The sequence below is a fragment of the Tamandua tetradactyla genome, chromosome 1 (assembly GCF_023851605.1).
Source record: "Tamandua tetradactyla isolate mTamTet1 chromosome 1, mTamTet1.pri, whole genome shotgun sequence".
Lineage (NCBI taxonomy): Eukaryota > Metazoa > Chordata > Mammalia > Pilosa > Myrmecophagidae > Tamandua > Tamandua tetradactyla.
In genome coordinates, this window is record NC_135327.1 from 121439354 (window position 1) to 121460168 (window position 20815).

The 20815-nt window shown below is 36.2% G+C and overlaps 1 protein-coding gene across 2 annotated transcripts in view; it reads right to left on the reverse strand.

The window, feature by feature from the left end:
• The window catches only part of CASD1 (CAS1 domain sialic acid O acetyltransferase 1), a 50911-nt gene extending 34586 nt beyond the window's left edge, over window positions 1-16325 (reverse strand). For both annotated transcript variants that reach the window (XM_077123657.1, XM_077123654.1), the window contains exons 1-5: window positions 16112-16325; window positions 9532-9628; window positions 8864-8984; window positions 5044-5088; window positions 3987-4049 (exon numbers count right to left, since the gene is read on the reverse strand). In XM_077123657.1, coding sequence (XP_076979772.1) covers window positions 3987-4049; window positions 5044-5088; window positions 8864-8984; window positions 9532-9628; window positions 16112-16244 — 459 coding nt within the window. In that variant the 5' untranslated portion in view covers window positions 16245-16325. The remainder of the gene's footprint in view (window positions 1-3986; window positions 4050-5043; window positions 5089-8863; window positions 8985-9531; window positions 9629-16111) is intronic.
• Between the last annotated feature and the right edge of the window lie 4490 nt (window positions 16326-20815).

Here is a 20815-nt window from a genome sequence, read left to right on the forward strand (position 1 = left end):
TGGGTGCAAGGGTAGTTTAGTGGTAAAATTCATGTCTGCCTGCGGGAGACCTGGGTTTGATTCCAAGTCCATGCACTTTCCAAAAGACAAACAAACAAGCAAAACAAAAAAAACAACAAAAACTCAACAAATAATGCTGCAATAACGGGAAAGTTACAAGAAAAATAATGAAATATGACCCTACCAGAGAGCATACAAAAAAATAATAATAAAAAATAAAACAACAAACACACATCCCCAAAACCCTGAAATCTAACATGACCTAACATTATCCTAAATACTGAATGAATTGCTTAGAGTGAATTGCTAGTCAATTAAAAAGTCTTCATGGAAAATACACAACTATGTGATGGTACTGTGAGTCATCGACTGTACCATATGGTAAGACTTTATGTGTGTGTATATTTCTCAATAAAAATATTTTTTAAAAAAGGTCGTCATGGAAGCCTACAGCATACACAGCCTAAATGTTAAATAACATATAAATTTAGTGCTGAAAGACACCTACTACTCTTTGAGGAAGCTAAATCCAACATGTATTTAACAAAATAAATTGATCATTATTATAGACCACAATATGGGGGAAAAAGGGAGAAATTTATACCCAAACCAAACTATACTACTACTGATTCCACCAACTATATAGTACTTAGCAATTAACTAAGCACTTTTTCTTAAATTATCTCACTTTAATATAGATTCTTATTACCCCATGAGATAGGCAGGAATATATTGCACATATCCTACAAAACAAGTAAAGAGACTAAGAAAGGTTTATAGGGTATTGCTGAGGTCTAACAGGGGACAAAGCTAGAACTTAAGTCTTTTGGCTTCTGAATTCAGTGCTCTTTTTATCACATCAAAGACCTGGTATTTCAATTTTGTGTACAAGAAACAAAAGTAAGCAAGAAATTTAACTAGAAAAAAAATCAATCCATACATAAAAATTAAAATGGCAGTTACTGTCTGATTATAAAGGAAAATAAAATAAATGTTCATTACAGAAAACTATGAAAACACAGAAACATAATAACAAAATAAATCCCCATTCCCTTCCAAGATATGCTTCTGTTTCTAGTCCAGTGTGCTTCAGTTTACACTATTAGAGAATTATTCAATGAAATGTGTTTTTTACTTTTACCTCATCCCAAGGTGGCAGCCTTCTCCATTCTTCACAGCGGTTATCCTAAACCTTATTTTCCTTATGCAAATCCCTCTTGTCCTCCTCCTCACTTTCATAAGAAAATCTAATTACTCTCGAACTTCATAGAGAAAACAGAATTCAGCTGGCATATTTGTCTTATCTTTTTTTCTCCTTTCTTCTCCTATATACTCATCCAGCCTATCTTACTTCGAAAAGAGAGTAAAGAAGGTATATTCCTATTTCACTCAGTGGTTAACCTCTTACTCTGTGACTGGATTTCCTCCCTCTTTATTTCTGGAGCTATGAGCCATGAATTATCTCATCCAACTACAACACTAACAGTCTTGTCCTCCTACTCTGCTTTTCCACTCTCCTTTCTTCCCTCAACCTACAAACTGTTAAATCCTCTTTAGCTTAAAAAAATCTACCTTTGACCCTACCTCACTCTCAAATTCTTCCCCTTCACACCCTTACAGATTTCTTGACAAAGCAGTTTGTGATCACTATGCCAATTTCTTTACTTTTCATTTATGTCTCCATTTATCAAGTTTTGAAGTTAGCCTATGGAATTTCCTCAGAGTCTGTTAAACTATGGCTTGTCAAGCCCTATATCTTCATTCTAACTAACTACTTCCTAAAGAGACACTACTATCAACCTTTTAAAATTCATAATCTGCTATATACTTACCTTATCTTTTGTCAATGTGCTCCAAAAGGAAGCACATGAAAGGAATAACCAAAACCAAATGGAAATAAAAACCACTCTGTATTTCAACCACACTAAAACTGCAGATGCTCTTGAATAGGCTACATTCTATTTTTAGCATCTTTGCTAGTTCCTTTACATGGAAAGACCCCCTCACTCCAGGCCCTCACCTTTGCGATCACTTTATCTGAAAATGAGACTGAAAATTCTAAAATTATCATTAGTGCTCAGCCACTGTAATCCCACTGTACCCTAAAAGTTCCCTATTTAAACATATGTCATATTGCTTGTTTAATTAGTTCTATCTGAGACTATCCTAGAAGCTCTCTGAGGGGAAGACCTTTGCTTGTTAACCAGCATATCTATTAATGTCTAGCTCAGTGCCTAGAATATGGTAGGTGATTTGTAAATATCTGTTGAATAACAAGCTACTTAACAGTTCTTTAAATTCTACTTTGTTTCTATGGCTGTTGACTTCCATAAGCCTATTCCAGTTGAGTGTTATCTTTCTGTCCCACAGTTCTTCTGGAAATATTATCTCCTCTGTAAAGCTTTCTTGGACCATCACCTATATTTTCAGCACCCCCTATCTCAAGGGCCAGTAAATGAGCTTCTATCCACAGTACTTTCACAGTTCTTTTTTGCTCAATTATATATTAGCCTTCATCTTACCACATCATTATTCCTAAGTAAGTCACTATCTACTAGACTGCAAATTCTTCAAGGTTGAGACTAATTTCCAGGCACATTCTAAGCTACCAGGTAATACATAAGTAATAAAAATGTACTACTAAGCTATCATGTAGTACATAAGTACATGAGTAATAAAATGTGAATCTCTGTATTCTCAGAACTTACTATGGAAATTGCCAAAAATATATAAACATATACATACAAATATACATGCATACATACTTTTTGAATGAATGAACCAATCAGCTAATTAATAGGTAACTACATGGCCATCTATTTAACTATTTAAATTGAATCTTCCCTTTCTCCCAACAACCACAGGAGTTTTGCAATAGAATCTAAGGCTCCAAAAACTAGTTTTAGTAAACTATAAAAATGGAAAATTTGGATCTGTGGCACATCTCTAGGTTAGTAAATAAAGACTTTCTGTGATCTTGAAGGACTTATAGATTACATTCTATTGATATCTGTTTAAGCATGAATTTCTACTACTTTCATGTACACACTTTCAGGTTCAGTACAAATATAAAACATATGTTTCAATGATTTTAAACATACAAATAAAACTATTCTACACGACTGGGCATTTTTTAATTGATATAAAAACAAAACAATATAGGCAGATCTTGATTTACAAGAAAGTAGAATCCTAGCTCTTTCTTATAAAAACTTGATATTTTCTTAAAGAAACAATGTTAGAAATGGTGACTAGGTTAGCAATGAGTCCTACAAAAGCCTATTTAGTGTATGACCTACTTGCAGTACCGAACACTTACCGTGAAAAGAAGCAAAGAAAAACATCATAGCAGCAAAAGTAATCAAGCAAAACAAAGCCAAAAAAAACTGGATACTCTTGTATCCATCCCAAATGCAAAAGCGCTGGGAAAGAATACAGAGTTATAGGGAGATTGTTGTGGAGATTTTGAGGGAGAATTAGGTGTTGTCTGAGGTTAACTAAATGTCCCTCATCTCTAATTAATTTCCAAACATTAGGAGTCAAAACTTATTAGTCTTGTCTTCTGGGTCACAAATATAATGCTAAAAGGGAAAATAGGCTATTTAAAAAGAAAAAGAAAAAAATGGTTCCTGAAGTATCCAGGCATAAGTTTGAAGAACAAAGTAGAAAAATATTTAAGAGCATGTGTACATGTTCTAGAAAGGTGACCTGGGTTGTGTTAGCCGAGCTGTGGAAGTAACAGAAAACTTTTAGTCTGTAAAGTCTGGCCCAAGCATAATCTGCCTTAGGGTTAGAATGACAATACAAAGGTACTGGTCAATGGTTTCTCCTCTCAATAAAGTGACAAAACCAGTCCAGAACTTGATGGTGGGAATAAAGTATAGGAGAGTGGGACATGTAAGTAAAGGGGAGAAAAACAACAGATGCTTGCAGGCTTTATAATTTGTTTGCTCAAAACCAAAAAGATTGTATTCTCAAATACAGACCTCAGTCCATACTTTGATACACTGTTTCATAGAACCATTAACTTCTGGATGCCACAGAAAATCCTAAAAGAGAAAGGTAAGAAGAAAGGAAAAAGTATAAGAAACTGTTACATCCACCACTCAAAATAAACACTAACATGTCTTTTATAAAGTACTTAAAACATCCCCTTGTTTGAGACAAGATAGATTTATCTCCTACTTCATTTTAGCAAGAGTCTCACGATAGTTCTTGCATCCACTGTTGTCTTCTGCTAACCTAATCTCCATATTTTAGAAGAATAATGTTTAAAAATTTTAATTCTGACCTTGCCATATCCCTGCTTAAATATCCAGGGGCTTACAATTGCTTTCAAAATAAAATCCAAAGTCCATAAAATTGATAAAAAGGTGCCTCTCCCTCCTGCCACTCTTTCCTTAGCTCTCTATGTATCCATTTTGGTTCTCATTCGGCAACTGCAATGTTCTAAATGCTCCTTTTTCTCTAGCCCTTTGCACATAGTTTTCTTTCTGCCTGTAATGCTCTTAAACTCTTTCACCGGGCCTGGCTATCTCAGTGGGCCTCCTTCATATCCTTGAGGTCTCAGTTAAAACATTAGTTCCTCATGGAGGAAGACTACACTCAATTCCTTGATCTGTACTTCCCCAGGCCCTACTTTTTCCCTTTTGTCACCCTTATGCTACTTGTAATTGCAGTGGAGAACTGTAATGCCATGCAAGTTCCATTAGGTTATTCTGTCTTGATCTCTATTGTATTCACAGTGTCTAAGAAAATTCATAATGATTGAGATTTCAGAAAATTCACACATATTCTTTTATGGTTATTAATCCTCAAGACATACTGGTTTCACAAAATTACTTTTCTAGATAAAAATTTGAGAGATTAAAATTTCTATTTATCACACAAAACAACTCAAATATTTCATTATCTTATTTTTATCTGTTCTCAAGAATATACAGAAATATATTCAGTATGTATAAAACATCAACTAATCTGCAAATGAATTAACCAGTGAATATAGTTTCAACATTATAATATTTAACTATTACATGAACTTACCACTTTAACTGATGCAGTCTTATCTTCAAAAGGAATGTTTTCATGCTGCCATAAAAAAAGAGATAAGAGAAATCATTAACATGTAGATTGATTTTATATAAATAATTCTCCCATTAGCTGCTCTTGTTGATTTATTTTTATGTATTAAATCTCAATTATCTATATTCAACCATAAAGGAAAAAGACCTGCATTGAATACAAAAAAAACCCAAAAAACTAATAACAGTTCAATTGCTTATGTGTTTACATACATGTAAGATATAGTTCACAGATAAAACCTCAACTATAAAAAGCAGATACATGAACTTGTGTATATGAATCACCTTTTTGCCAAGCTACCCATAATTCCAATTTAGTCCTAGCATCACTATTTATGGGCAAAGACAAACTGGATTATTCCCCTACGTTTCCTGAATATCCAATCAGGCATGGCCACAGGACTAGTTCTGGCCAATGCAATGTGGACAGACATGCATGGGTCACTTCCAGGCTGAATTTTCCAGGATAATTCTCTAGTCTGTATCTTAACCTGATGCAGAGACTGAGGAGGCCACATGCTCCAACTGGTACAACTTCAAGATGGTAGCATTTCCAACAGCAGGAATCCTTGAATGACTGGGTAAAGCAAAGCCTCTTGTCAAGTCACCTAGGGCATACAGTGCTAAGTGAGAAATAAACTTCTGTTTTGTTAAGTCGTTAAGATTATGTAGTGGTTTGTTGCTGCAGCACCACCCAGTCCATTCTCACAAATATAATTAGGTCCTGCCATATATGGATATATATGACTTTAGGTTACGGTAGGTTTCACTTTAAAGATAACCAGTCCAATTGCAGAAAAAAGATAGAAGACTACAACTACTCATAACCAAGTCCTCTAGGTAAAGAAGAGAAACCCTGTCAGAGTTAGAAATGCTGGTGGGCTGAGAGGGTAGGTAGGGATCGTCAATAAGAAGCTAACTATTCTGTAAACTAAGATTGAAATTTTTTTTGTTTATTAATCAGAAAGCATTTGAGCACCATTAATTGAACAAACTCCCTTTCCTCAGGATTTCCAATGGTGTATCTGGTACTTACTAAGTCTATGTATAGGCATGTATCCATTTCTGAGCTCCATATTCTAGTCCACTGATTTGTCTAACTCTTTACCTACTAGGAAAGAAATTCTACACAGACTTATTTGGATTTACAAACATATTTACTACTTTCTTTGTTAAACATTGTTTCTTATATTTTAGATCATATTTTCTGCATTATTTTCCTCCTTCACAAAGTTCATTTTCTAGGAACTTTTTTAGTACAACAGTACTATATAGTATAATACCTAGTAGTAAATACAGTATAGTATCGTGTAGTAAACCCTCACTGTGTTTAACTGAAAATGTTCTAATGTCTCAATAACATAAATTTTTCCAGTAGGTATACACTTCTATGTTGAAACATACTTTCTTTTAGTACTTTGAAACTATTATTCAACTGTCCTCAGACTTCCAATATTGATACTGAAAAATATGCTGCACCAATGCTTAGTGTTTCATATATGGGGCATTTAGCTATTGACATTTGCCTTCAGGGAAACCCAATTCGTCACGCTTGCCTAGTGTCACTGCTCCCATCTCTGGTTTTGCCTCATAGTTTGTTTTTGAGGGAATATCTTACATTTCCTTCAAGCCTAAAGAAATATCAACAAATAAGTTTTTAAATCTAGGATCTAGCTGTTTGAGATAAAAGGGGACCCAGTGTATATAGCCTGAACTACAGCTAGAAACAACATGAATAGATTTCTTAACTGCAAGATATCTCAGATATTTACTATCCCTACCCTAAATTAAAACCACCTAAGAGTGGGATAGATATAATACCTCTGGATATGATGCAATCATGACAAGATATGAGCAAATATAAGAAGCAATTATCTGGCTAGAGTTTCTCACAAAACTAGTTTAGTTTTCTACAAAACATAATTTGAAAAAAGCATGTGCTAATCCTTCTTATAAAAAAAAAAAAAAAACCTTTTACTATATACTAGATGCCATGCTAGGCACCTAGAAATGTATTTTAGAAAACTAGCAATGTGATATACGATTTCTGTTCTCAAGGTGTTCAGAGACAGGAGAACTAAGTACGGCGAATGCTTCACTAGCAGCTTAAAAAGTAAATGTTTTTTCAACTATCTCTTTAAGGCTATGACATGCCATTCTTACTCGTTTCTTTTTTCAATTCATGTGAATTAAAAAGTATCTTGTTTAATAATTTTCGGATAACTGGGCACCCCTAGAAAATAAGAATTGGAAACCTGCATGTTATAACTAGGGCTTAGAAACAATGCACCATATTGTACCTATCTTTAGCTATTAATTAAACCATTAGAGCTTGTATTAACTAACTGTTGCTAAATCCATTATTATAATTTGCAGAAAGTCACATGATTCTAAACCCAGAAATATTAAAACTGTCTCTGTAATAAATCTCTCTACTTTTAAAGTGTACTGAAGTTTTTACTTTAAATTTTGATAATTTCATGCAATTAAATAGTTCCAACTCATCTGTATAAATTGTATAACTGTATTTTATGTATTTAAATACCAATGGAAAATGCATTTACAGATAAAAATAAAATAAAAAGTTGACTTTATTATTTTCCATTATTCAGCTTTAAAATAATTATGAGTCTTTCCTAGTGGATAAAATCTCTAATTGCCTATGAACTCTTCTCACAAGGAATAGTCCTAAGGATTTAAATACTCCACTATCATCATCACTATGTGACTAGTTCACTTATCTATATAGCCTCTAAGTTTTCAATTCTTTACCACAGGGTGATTTGATATGTACAGGTTATTATAAGTTCATGAGCTATTCCCCCAATAATTCTCAACTTTTTTGTACTCTACTTTTCTCCCATTGCTATTCTTCATTCGCAATCATATACAATTGAAGACAATAACTAGAGTACTTGATCACTTAAAAATGTATAAACAGGATATAATGAGGTAATTCACAAAAGAATAATTAACATATAGAATAATGCTTGTTAGATTTCAAAGAAAGACACATTTTTATAATGAAAAATTTTCTATCCAAATAGCAGTTTTGCATAATGTTGCTTTAATTATACAGCAAGTTTGCCCAGTGCTAGCAAGTTTGCAGTAAAATGAGCCCTGTTTATATTCTTTAACCTAGCTAGTACTGGCATTTTAGAGATTCCATCCAAAGGAAATAATTAAAGTAGCAAAGTTTTTGCACAAAGATTTAACTGAAAATGTCTTTTTAATTACCAAAAAAAAAAAATTAGAAAAAAAGAGAAAGTTAAGAAAAAGAAAGATTTATAAAATTATATCTATTCAATAATATGTCATCATTAAGAAGATACATAAATTCACTGTATAATAATATGGTGAATTATCATAAGTGGTAGAGGAAAAAAGGAAGATATAAAAGGTGCACACTAAAAGATTACAAGTATATTTTTAAAAGAAACAGATAAGAATTATGCCAAAACATTAACAGGAGTTCAGAGATGATATTTTCTGTTTGTCTTCTTTCCAAGGAATTTTTAGGGTTTTTCTAGGGTAAAAATGTATAGCTTATGAAAACCAAAAGTTTAAGTTAATAAAAAGTTTGCAAATACCCTGCTCACCACTTTTTTTTTTATGTTACTCATCAGAGCAACTTTTCCCTTTCTCATCTAACTTTGCTAAAACCCAGGTAAAACTTTTATAGTTCCTACTATTAATTTGGAGAGGCACTTTCCTCCTATAACTATTGAGGTGGTTAACTTCTAAGCATAGCACGCCAAAGAAGAAAACAGACAAATTCTTACCTTATTTCCTTCTTCTTTGAATTGGGGATTAATTATTTTTACAAAAGAATAAAATAATTGACGAATTCTGGAATCTCCAATAAATGCAATATGCTTATCTACAAGGCAGTTCTTTGCTTCACTGAAACCAACAAAGAAGCTTAAATTAAAATAAATAAAATCAGTATACTGGAATTTCAAAGTACAGAGTTTGTGAAGGAAGTTTTACATTATTGTTATTTGTACAGTCATGTCACTATAGAAATAGGTGACCAGGTTTGTTGAGCCTCATGATTCATATATGCTCAACTAACTCTCAATAATAACATTCTACCATTTATTTAGTGCTTAAGATGTACTCTAACTGTACTAAGTACTTTATATCCATGATTTCATTTAGTCCTCAGAATTAATTCAAGACGTAGGTATCCATGTTCCAGAGCAAGGGTCCTTGCTTCAAGGATTCTGATTACCTCTCACCTAAGATAAAGCAGCTTGGCCAGAGATCTTTCTACAAAGCTTTTGGACAGGATCTTTTACTTGTAATTAGCCCTACTCCTACTCTCTATCTCTACTCCTAATGGAGAAGAAACAAGTTCTCCCTGCTTTACCAACCCCCATTCACTAGCTATTAAGAGCCATTCTGGAAAAGAGAAAAAACAACCAACAATAAAATGGAGAAACCTTACCTGATTTTGTATTTATGCATCATACAACTGTGAGGTTGCCAAACTTTCTCTCCAAGAAATCTGCCACTTGAGAGAAGGTAGTCACATGAATCATTGCCTAGAATAGTTAAACATAACTGCATTTTAAACAATAGTTAAATTTTTATATGTTGGCAATCTTGATCCCATTTACGCTCCTTGAGATCAGAGAGTACAAAGTTTTCTATGCTTCACTCTAACTTCCAGACACACATTACCCATGCATGAGAAGAACAGTAAATATCAATACATTAATATTCAAGAGATACTAATATCTGATGGTATATATTTTCACTTATAAGAGATTCCTAACTCCTAAATGCCTTGTTCAATACTTTGCTATCTCCTTCTGCTCAAGTTTTCTTTCTAGGGCATTATCTCAACCACAAACTAATCTTTACATCTGCTTATCACTCCTACTTCTAGTTTGGAAAGAAACGTTGAAAGGATAAAAGCAAAGACATTTTTGGAAATGGATTCCTATTTAACTATCATAATATTTAGTATATTAGCATATCTGGAGATATAGTAATTATTAAAATATTTTATAAATGCACTCCCTGATTTTCACAATTTCCCCATGAGGAAGTATGTCATCTCTGTTTGGTAAATGTACAAACAGAAAGATGATTATTTTATGACCCTTTTAAGAAGCTTACTAAAATTTCATCCTTTTACCTTTTCACAAAGATAACATTTAAATCTATGTCAGTCACAGGTAATTGAAGATATGATCAGTATCAGCAATAAATACAGATTTCATCATTATTAATATTTAGCTTCTCCTACCTTTCTGGTGCCTTCCTTTTGGATGATCAACTGTCCCAGTTTGGTGGGGATTGTTATGTTTTAAAATAGACATTTCCACAACTAAGAAACACCTCAGATTTCATGTAAACTGGGCCGCCCTACTTCTTTTGACTATTTTTCAATACATTAGCCAAATGTACATGACCAAAAGGGTTTGGAGACATTAAAAAAAAATCACATTGTCAAATTGAATGAGGAAAAAACTAAGATGTTTAGATTAATTGTGTGTTATAATAAAATATCTGTATTATTTAAGCTCTAGTTCTCTACTCACAGCAAGCTATATTGTTTTACAATTAGCTATGGTTAGGATAAGGAATCTGGTAAGACCATTTCAGAATAAAAATGGAATTGAACCATTCAGGGCAGGGGTAGGAAAGACCCAGAGATATTAAAAGTAGAAAAATACATCTCTTTTTTCAAGCCAGTTACTCATGTATCTGGCCATCTACAAACAAAAGGTGAAAAAAGCGCAAGACAAGTATTCATAAATACTAAATGTTGCTGATTCAGTATCATAAAATATTTTAAAGTTCTATTTTAGAACAGGAAGGGAAAGTGAAAAATCCTTCATCATCTTAGTAGAAGACTGGATAAGCAAAGTAGGATATTAAATATTATTAATTTTTTGTAATTACATATGTGACCTGTGCAGGTTTTTTTTTAAAAGGTTTTTTAATAACATCTCTCTAAACTATAAATAATTAGGTCTTAATTCTTTCCAATTATTAAAACCTAATACTAGTTCTAAAACATAAAATTAAGCTACATAAATAATCAAGGAAGGAAGAGTAAAGAAAGGAATGTAGGAACACAAAGTTATTTTCCTAAAAAATGGCACTTCTACTACATTGTTTTATAATGACAATATAGTAAAATTCTATTAAAAATAAACAGTTTCAATTTCAGAAGAAAATTCCATAATTATAGTGCATCTACCTTTAAACAAATTTATTAAACCAAGTAAAAAACTTATAAGAAATTTCAAATAACTACAAGTTAATTTGGTGGGGTTTTCTTCCTTTTCTTCTTTCTCTCTTCCTCTTTTTTATAGGGGGTGAGCTGGTTATTTGACTTCTGTTTTTTAATCAAATTCTAAACAGAACGCACAAACTGATTAATCTTTAATGCCTAGGATTAGGCTGAAACATTATCAATACGATTTTGTGGCAACAGAAGTGCTGTACCAACCATTTGAAGATAATGAGTCTTTTCTTCACCAGAAGATATCTTTAGAATGCATATTTATTCCTTTCCCCTTCAATATTATTATCCACACACAGTTTCAGTTGTTCAGCTAGTGGAGAATAGCTCTAAATTGATAACCTCATATTAGAAAAATCCAGTATCACCACAAATTTGATGTTGTTGCTACCCAAAAGGCACTTAAAAACACATAATTTTAGAAACTTCTGGTCTTCTCAGGGAAAAAAATGTATTTGCTAATGACTGATAGTATGATGATGACCTTTCTTAATATATTTCAGAATGCAAAGTTTTTGACAAGCTTTGGATCTGAATTTAATGGTTTCTATATTATGGTATCAGGCTAGATGCAGTTAGAAGACAGAAAACACCAGGTATTTTAACAGAGATTTTAATATAAAGAATTGTTAGTAAAATAAAAGGGCAACTGAAAAGGAAAAGAGATTGGCTTTTTTGTATTTTTAACAATAAAATAAAAATTGTAGTAACAATAAATAGTATTGTAATCCAAGTCAAAATCAATTAACCTGATCTAGAAAAGAAAGCCTCACAAAATTTCAAAACCTAAAACAAGTTAATTTTTCCAGGGAAGGAAATAGTTCTGGGGTTAAGTTGCTATATGTAAATCCTGATGCACAAATACATTAAAGTGCTGCATACTTTTTATGTATACTGTTTGTAATTATCAGCTGGCACATATTTTTCTTTCCAAATTTTACCCCCAAAATACAGTCATTATTTTCAATTGCCTAATATAATTTGATAGCTATTTTAATGTAAGCAGTATGAAATAAAAGTTGGCAAGTACTCAGATAAGTGAAGCTAGGAACAATTAAAAAGAAACAACTTAAGGAAAATACTTATCCACTTCAACCACCTCCAATGCTATGATTATCTAGATGAATAGTGCCCTTCCTCTTCATTCCATTACCTTAAGCATAAGTATTTTATTTTGTCAATCTACAGACTCAGGCTTTTATGCATGATTTTTCTATAACGGTAAGATACTTCAAAGCAAGCAAAATATGCAAAACTAAAAAAAGCTAAAAACCAAAACGTGACAAAGAGAAGACATATCTGGATATTGTACATCTATTTTCCTTTAAAAAGAACACATCTGGTACACTGAACTGTGTTGCAAATCATCATTTAAATTTTTCTTTGGGGGAGCTAGAAGTACCCTATAAATTATGTCATACAGATTAGCATCGTTCTAGAAGTCAAAGAAAGAAAAGGCTGAAATACCTAAAGCTTTAATTTCCTTGATTTAATTTCTGAAGCTTTCAACTCACTTTGCTCCAAAACAAGCAATATTAACATGTAACATTTGCAATTAATATGCTTAGTGATAAAAAGGAATTAAATTTCAACAAAAAAATCTACTTTCTAAAGTTGAATTTAGGGCATGCAATTAGAACATGAAATTTATTTAAAACATAAAGATCCAAACGCAAGGAGGAAAATAGAATGAAATAGGGACTTAAATCTACTCAACAGTTATTTATGGAGTTTCTACTCTGTGTTAGGCTCTGGGAATTTAATGATGAATAAGATGTTCTTGAAAGCTCAGTTTGGTGCAAGGGGGACAGATATAAATTATTTACAATACAACATAATCAATGCAAATAGCTGGAGAAACACTGAATTCCTCATTTCTACCTCTGCAGCATGGCATTTGAACAGACCCTGAAGGAAAAACCTGTAGTTTCTTTCAAGGGGAGAGAGGTCAGTGTAGGGAGGGAAAAACAGCACTTGCGAGATGTATAAAGGGACAAAGCATGTTTAGAGAAGAATGAGTACCATGAACCTGGAGTTTAGAAGACTAAGGAGAAAAAAGTTAATAAAAGTAGGCTAGGGTCAGATCTTGAAATTTTACACATATGACTTCGAGAAAATCACTTCTTACCAAGAAAAAAATAAGAAAACTCTTCACTAATACTGAGGCTGAATCAGTTTCTAAATTATTTAACTTATAACCCTGAAAATGCATTCTCACTTAGTCTTCTAAACATCTCCACTACTTAAGGAGCTTTGAGAAAGGCAGACTATAACATAACCCAGACTAACTGGGTTCTAAATCCTAGCTTAGTTACTGACTAGTTGTATACCTAAATGTAAATAATACTGTAACTCACTAAATCTAAATTCAATGATTTAAAACACATTATTATTTTATGTAAGAGTAGGAAAAAATTGTGCCAATTAACTGTGATATACGGACAAGTTTTAAATACTCCTCCTGATTATGCTGATACTAAAAATGGGAGGGGGATGAAATACAATAGTTGTCTACCTCATAGAATGGTTGTAAAGACTAGTAGAACAGTGCCTGGCATATAACAAGTGCTCAATGTGAGCAAGTAGTATTTGCCAAGTTTTACTTTTTTTGTAGCACATTACTTATATTACTTTCTGTAGTTTGTAAAGCAAGAGACATTAAATACGTTCACTCCACCCTGCCTCAGCCACATACATACCCAGTCACGCATGATTTTAATATAGAGCCTAAATCTCTACATGTAATAAAAAGTCCTTTCTTATTCCGGAGATTTGATATTGTGATTCAAGTGTATAGTTATCTTTGTGTGAAGGGCATTACACCTGACTCAATTGGACACTGCCAGAACATGAAGATGGCTAAAAGCTTCCCGGTGAGATTATTATTTTTCCCCAGTCTCTGGTTTAAGTTCTTGACATTTAATCCCAGGCAAGTACACACACCAGGTGTACTGCTTCACACTCAAGGCACTGAAGCACCTAAGGAAGCTGATGATTCACTTCTGGAGGAGGTTTTATAAACAACCCCAGATTGCTACGCTGACTCATAAGGTCCCATCTGACATTCTATCCTCCCTGTTGATGACAGATCTTGATAGATGAAATATATAATCTAATTATAAAAATTAGTATCCCAACCTTATTAAAATATAAAAGCATGATCAAAAAAATATGTGTTGCAGGAGAGGTGTTGATCTTAACCTTTTAGACAACAGCACTGTAATTACAAAATTTATCTCTACTACCATCACATTATACATCAAACTGAGTTAGACCATGTCATTTTATATCAAATGGCATAAAATGATTAGTAATAATCAAAATATATTTATCCTCAAAATTGCAACGATATAATCCATCATTGCCATTTTATTGTGCAAATTTCCACTTAGAAAGTCTTCAATTTCTGTTACAGCAACTACAAATGATCCAAAGCCCTGTCAGGACACATGGCTGTAACCCTGCATGGGGCAAGGGGAAAGAGGCCAAGAGGTAAAAGAACCTATCCTTCAGAATCAACTTAGTGTATTTATATAAAGAGCTGTTTATCGTGTATGGCACTAGAGTTTAAAAATTTTAATCCTTAAAAGTTGGAGAACAAAGTAGCACAGTAGACCAAAACATCCCCTACACTTTGAAAGATTTCCCAGGATGAGGAGGCAGCCCAGTTTTCTCTACCAATTTACTGGATGTTTTGCCAAAGTAAGTGTGAAGTTAAATGGGCAAAGCGTTACATGTGCGCATGTCCACTACACTACATCTTCACGATGAATCTCACAGTCACCAAGAACTGTCCAGATGATGGCTTAGATACTACTTCTAAGAGCCAAAAATAAAAGATCCTATCGTTGTTACTTTTCCTCAGCTTGCGAACTTCTCTACTAGTGGTATTCTTTGCAGACCAATTAAACAAAAACAAGGACAACTAAATATTCCTTGATCACTGCAGGCTAATTCGCTCTGAAACAAGGAGGTCATATTTCCTTTTCCACTGTACACCAATTTCAAACTTGCAGCAAAGGCCTTTCAAATTGCTTCCAACTTGCCTTCACTGCCCACCTCAACCATTAAGTTCTTTTCAAAAATCTGCACCAGTGCCTTTACTTCGTAAAAGATGTGCACCCAGATCTTTTAAACATTTCAAAGTCACAAAGGGTTGGTGGCACCTCCTCCATCTGGCCACGGGAATCTTTTGCCAAGGGTTGATCGCGCGGCAAAGGAAAACCAGGCGGCCCTTGCCGCTGTCCAACAGCTTGACCATCCCTGCTACAGGTCAGAGGCTGAGAAAATAAAGGCTAACCAGCCGAATCCCCAGGGCGTGGAATCTGCGACCCCCACTCCCGGCAGAGGTGCCTTACCCGGGCGGCCTTAGCCGTCGCGGAACCCCGAAGTGGCCCCTGCGGACCATCTGTCCGACTTTCTGCACGCGAGCCCCGGGCCTGGCGGGTCTCCCCCAGCCCAGCTAGCGCCGGAATCAGGACCCCGGCAGCCCCTCGCGCTAGGCCCGGGGTTAGCACCTCCAGCCCCGGACTGAGCGACTCGGAGCGGGGGGAGGGCGGGTTCCAGGACCACAGGCTTTCACCCCACGGCGGCCGGCAAAGGGACCTGACCAGACGCCGGGAACACCTGAGGGCACGTGGGGGCACTCCCTCTCCCGCGGGAGGGCGGCCGCGTGAGCGTGGGCGTGTGCCGGGCGAGGGGGGCGGCCTCCCGCAGGCGTGTCGCCGCCTCCCCCAGGCCGGCCGGTGCTGGGGGAGGGCCTGCTCACCTCGGTAGCGGCGGGAGGCGAGGTGGCAGGCGGCGAGCAGCAACACGGCCACCAGCGCCAGCACCTTGGCGCTCTTCACGCTGAAGTAATGGTTGATCTCCCGCTTGCCCAGGTTGTAGGCCAGAGCCGCCATCTTGGTTCCTCCATGACAACAGCGCGCGGCGGAGCGGGGAAGGGGCGCCGCACAGGGGCAGCACTGGGGATGCCGCCGCCAGCCCCCGCCGCCGCCACCCGCGCCTCCCGCCGGGGAGCCTGACCCCGCCGCAGTCCCGGCGCCTCCGGCCTCCACCTGCCCCTCCTCGGCCGCGGCCGCCTCGGTGGCCTCCCCCCAGCCCCGCCGCCGCTGCTCCGCCGTGCCGGTTCCCCAGACGCCCCGGACGCCTGTCTCCTCCCCTTCCTCCTCCTCCCCTTTACCCTCCTGCCTTAATAGCGGCTGCGCTTGCGAGGGGGGCCCGGATGCCCAGTGCTCCAGGGTCTCGGGTCCCAGCCGGCCCTCCGGGGTCACCGGGTTACGGGCGACGGGCGGCGGCGACGGCGGCGGCGGGAGAGACATGAAGATGGGGGCGGGGTCCGGGGATCCCAAACCTGTCCCTGACGCTGTCCCCTGGCCGTCTCTTGGTTTAGTGGCCTGTACCTGAAACCCGGCTCAGGTTGGGACAATAGAACTACAGTTCCGGGATAAAAGTACACATTGTCCCACACTTTCCTTCAGCAACACACCCTTTCCTGGACTTTCTACAACCTGAATCCGCCCATTGGAATGAGAAGGTCACCACAACGCTCCTGGGAAGTTGTCATACTGTCCACGCGGCCTTTCTAGTCAGGTTGCCTCAGGTCTGGCCTGGTGTTGAGATTGCTGGTATTTCTAGCACCCAACCCACGGGTAAAACCGTCTATAACTTAACTCACTGTCTTGGCCCATTTCTCTTTAATCCTTTTTTGTTGTTGTTAATATAGCCCGATTGCCCAATTCCCGTGGGTGGAGGTGCACCAAAATATAGAGTAGAACGTGCAGAATGAACTTAGCTTAGTATAGGTGTTGACGTGGAAAGAACTCACTTTTCCTTTGGGTTTACACAAGGATCAGCTAGGTGGGTGTGTCCAAAAACAAAAGCATGCTTTATGGCAGTCATCCTGCTCCTAAGGTTGGTTAATGCTTTGTGATTATCATTTAACCCAAAGCTCTTTGCGTTGTTAAGCCATTGTTATCCTCACCTTCACCTTCTCTCCCTTTTTTGGGTCTCTCCTGTGCTGCTTTTCAAATGGGAATGGTTATTTACACAGTTTACTGTTCTACTTCCCTTGTTTAGAAATGAGTCAGTTTGTTGGGGTGTAGTCAAGTATTCTTTACGGCTTTCCCTCTTAGCCATTCCTGAACTTGTGCTTATAGGCCCGTTCTTAAAGTTATAGAATGTTAGATGTGAAGGGACAGTAGAGATCTTGTTTAGTCATCACCATTCTTTTCATCCAAGGACTCTTTTTATTATGTTTTTATCCATGGACGTCATATCTTGAAAGATTTTGTCACTTAAATGAAATCGCATATATCACTGTCATGGATGTAATGCTAATAAGCAATAAAGTTAAATAAATGTACAGATACTTAGGCACTATTCCTACAAATGGCTGCTTAATTTTGGCTGTCACTCCTCTGAATCGAAGTTGATCACATGCCAGAAGAATTAAATCAGATATTGTAAAAGCTAGATAAATAACTGTGTTAACAATATATAATCCACCAATCACATCCTAGAAATTTCTATGATGTCATCAATAGCGAATTAGAATTTCTGATTGGCCATATGATAACCAGTGTTTGCCCACAGGGTTGATTTAATGCCTGCCAAAAGTTAAGAAACATGGTATTTTATTTAAATTGCCATTTCCAGAAAGCTTTCTGGAATACTGAATATTGCTTGTGGATCTTTTTCTTCCCTATCCTTAGTTTAAAGTTAATTCCTCTACTTCTGTTTGGAATCTCTTCCTGTTTCCTTTTCTTGGGAATGTTGATGCCTCCGTAAATTATCCCTATGTCAGTCATTCTCTCTCCAATGTGTTCTTCAAACTCTCCCTCTCTTCTAGCTATTTCCCTTCCAGCAAAAATTTCTCTTTGTCATGAAAACATTCATGGACTGTGTGTCTTTATCTCTATCTCTGTTATCTGCTCTTCCAAGTATCTATAAAGAGTAGTGTTGAGTTGTGGACTCCCCTTGTTCAACAACCATTCTCTTTTCAGCAATTTCATTGTACCTCACCAAGACTGTGTGATACGACCACTTCTCAAAAGAATGCCTTATATTCCTTCTCTTTCTGAACAATTGTGTAGCATCTGACACTGTTGACCATTTTTCCTTACTTGGTATCCATCATCAGATTTTTCTCATTTCTCTTTAGACACTCTTTTGGTCACTCCTTTAAATAATGGTATTAAACAGGGGTCTGTTACCAGCCCAATTATGGCAATTCTTAAAGTTTTTTTTTAAGAAATGAGTATTAGGTACTGTGATGGTTCAGTTCATATGTCAACTTGACACTTGGGACCCAGTTGTCTTAACTTCTCCCATGGGATCAATGGCTGTCTATATATGACTCTGATTATATTGACTCATATTTATCTCCTCATGCCCATATTATAGACCCATCTGCCTACTGGATCTTTCTACTAGGCTGTCCATCACATACCTGTATTATTCAGGGATCTCTAGGAAAACAGAACCAGCAAGAGATATCTGTAAATATGAGATTTTATAAAAATATCTGCCACAACTTTAGGGCTGCATGTGTCCAAATTCCATAGGGCAAGTTGCAAACTGGCACCTCCAATGAAGGTTTTTGATGAATTTGCCAGGAGAGGCTGGCTGGTTGAAGTAGAGATGAAAGTTCTCTCTTCTGACTACTGAAGTTGTCACCACTCCCTTAAAAGTCTTCAACTGATTGGATTAAATACTGCTGATTGGATTGATCATTGTGGAAGATACCCCTATTAGTTGATCATAGATGTGATCATCCTATATGCAATCAAATGACTGATGATTAAAGTCCACAAAATGGCCTTGCAGTAACAGGCCAGTGCTTGCTTGACCGGACAACTGCGTACCAAGTGTCAAGTTGACATATGAACTAAACCATCACAGTACCTAATACTGATTTCTTAAAGAAAAACTTGTCACCTTCCGTTCCTTCCTTCATTTACTTTTGACCTGTATGCCCTATCTTCTCACCCTCAACCCAGTTATCCTAGCAAATATTTAGTCCTCCTTGCTTACCACCTATTAATCTCTCAAATATGTTGCCTCTTCTCCTTCCCCTTGCCATTGTCTTGGTTAAGACATGATTCCTTGCCCAAAAGTCTTATCCTGTGTAGTTAGCAACCTTGGGTCTGACTCAGAAACACAATTCTGTTGCCACTCTACCATACAACTTACCAAACTTAACATTCTTAAACTCAGATTTCATGATTCCATTCCCTGCTGAAAACCAATTTTTCATGTTTATTTGCTTTCCCCTAAGTTACAAATGCTCGGTAAGTTACCTCACCTCTTAATATTCTGCAGAAAAGAAAGACTATCTCATAGAAACTCTTTCAATTGTACATTACTTTTTCTTTTTACTTTTTATATTGAAATACTTTCAAAGTTATAGGATTATTACAAAAGTAACACAAACCGCATACTGAAAACTCAAAACCCCATATCCAGATCCACCAATTTTAACATTTTGTCACAGTTTCCATATTATTCTATCTATCCATTTACCTATCTCTTTATCAATCCATTTTCTGAACACCTGAGTGTTCGTTGTATACATCATGCTCTTTGAACACTTAGAATACAGCCATGTGATTTTCTAAGAACAAGGATGCTCACTTATGTAACCACCTTAATTGCAGTTATTAAGTTCAAGAAATTTAACATTGTATTAGGCTTACAGTCTAATTGCCAATTTTTTCATACATATCATTTATGTCCTTGAGCCTTTTCTCCTCCCTTGATAGATTTCATCCAAGATCATGCATTACATTTAATTCCTGTCTCATTAGTTTTAATTTTTAGTTTAGTTTTTTTTTTTTTTGATTATGGAAACTGGTATATAAGACAGAGTTTCCCATTTCAACCATACCCAAACAACCATTCATAGGGATTAATCACATGCACAATATTGCAACACTCTTATCACCTTCCATTACTGAAACTTTCCCATCTCCCCAAACAGTAACCCTTCAATCATTATGCATTAACTCCCAATTTCCCCTCCCCCTGCTCCAGGCAATTTGTACCCTAATTTCTGACTCTATGAGCTTGTATGTTCTGAATTTTCTCAATAGTTATCATGTGGATTAAATATAACATCTAAAATCTATAACAGTCTTATCTGCTTTGATACCAACTTGACTAAAATGGTATACACAAACTATGTACCTATACTACTCTGTCCCTCTATCTTTATGTAGTTCTTGTCATAAATTACGTGTTCATACAATATGAGTCCCAAACAACTGATTTCTCATTCTTTTAGATGCTGTAGGAAGTAGAAAGTGGAGTTACAAATATAAAATGCAATAGGACTGGCATGTACTGTTACCCATATTGTTATTCTCACTGGATCTTCATACAGCTTCAATAGATTGTGTATTATTTCCTTTAAACCTGAAGAACTCTCTTCAACATCTCTTGTAGGGCCAGTCTAGTGGTAACAAACTCCTTC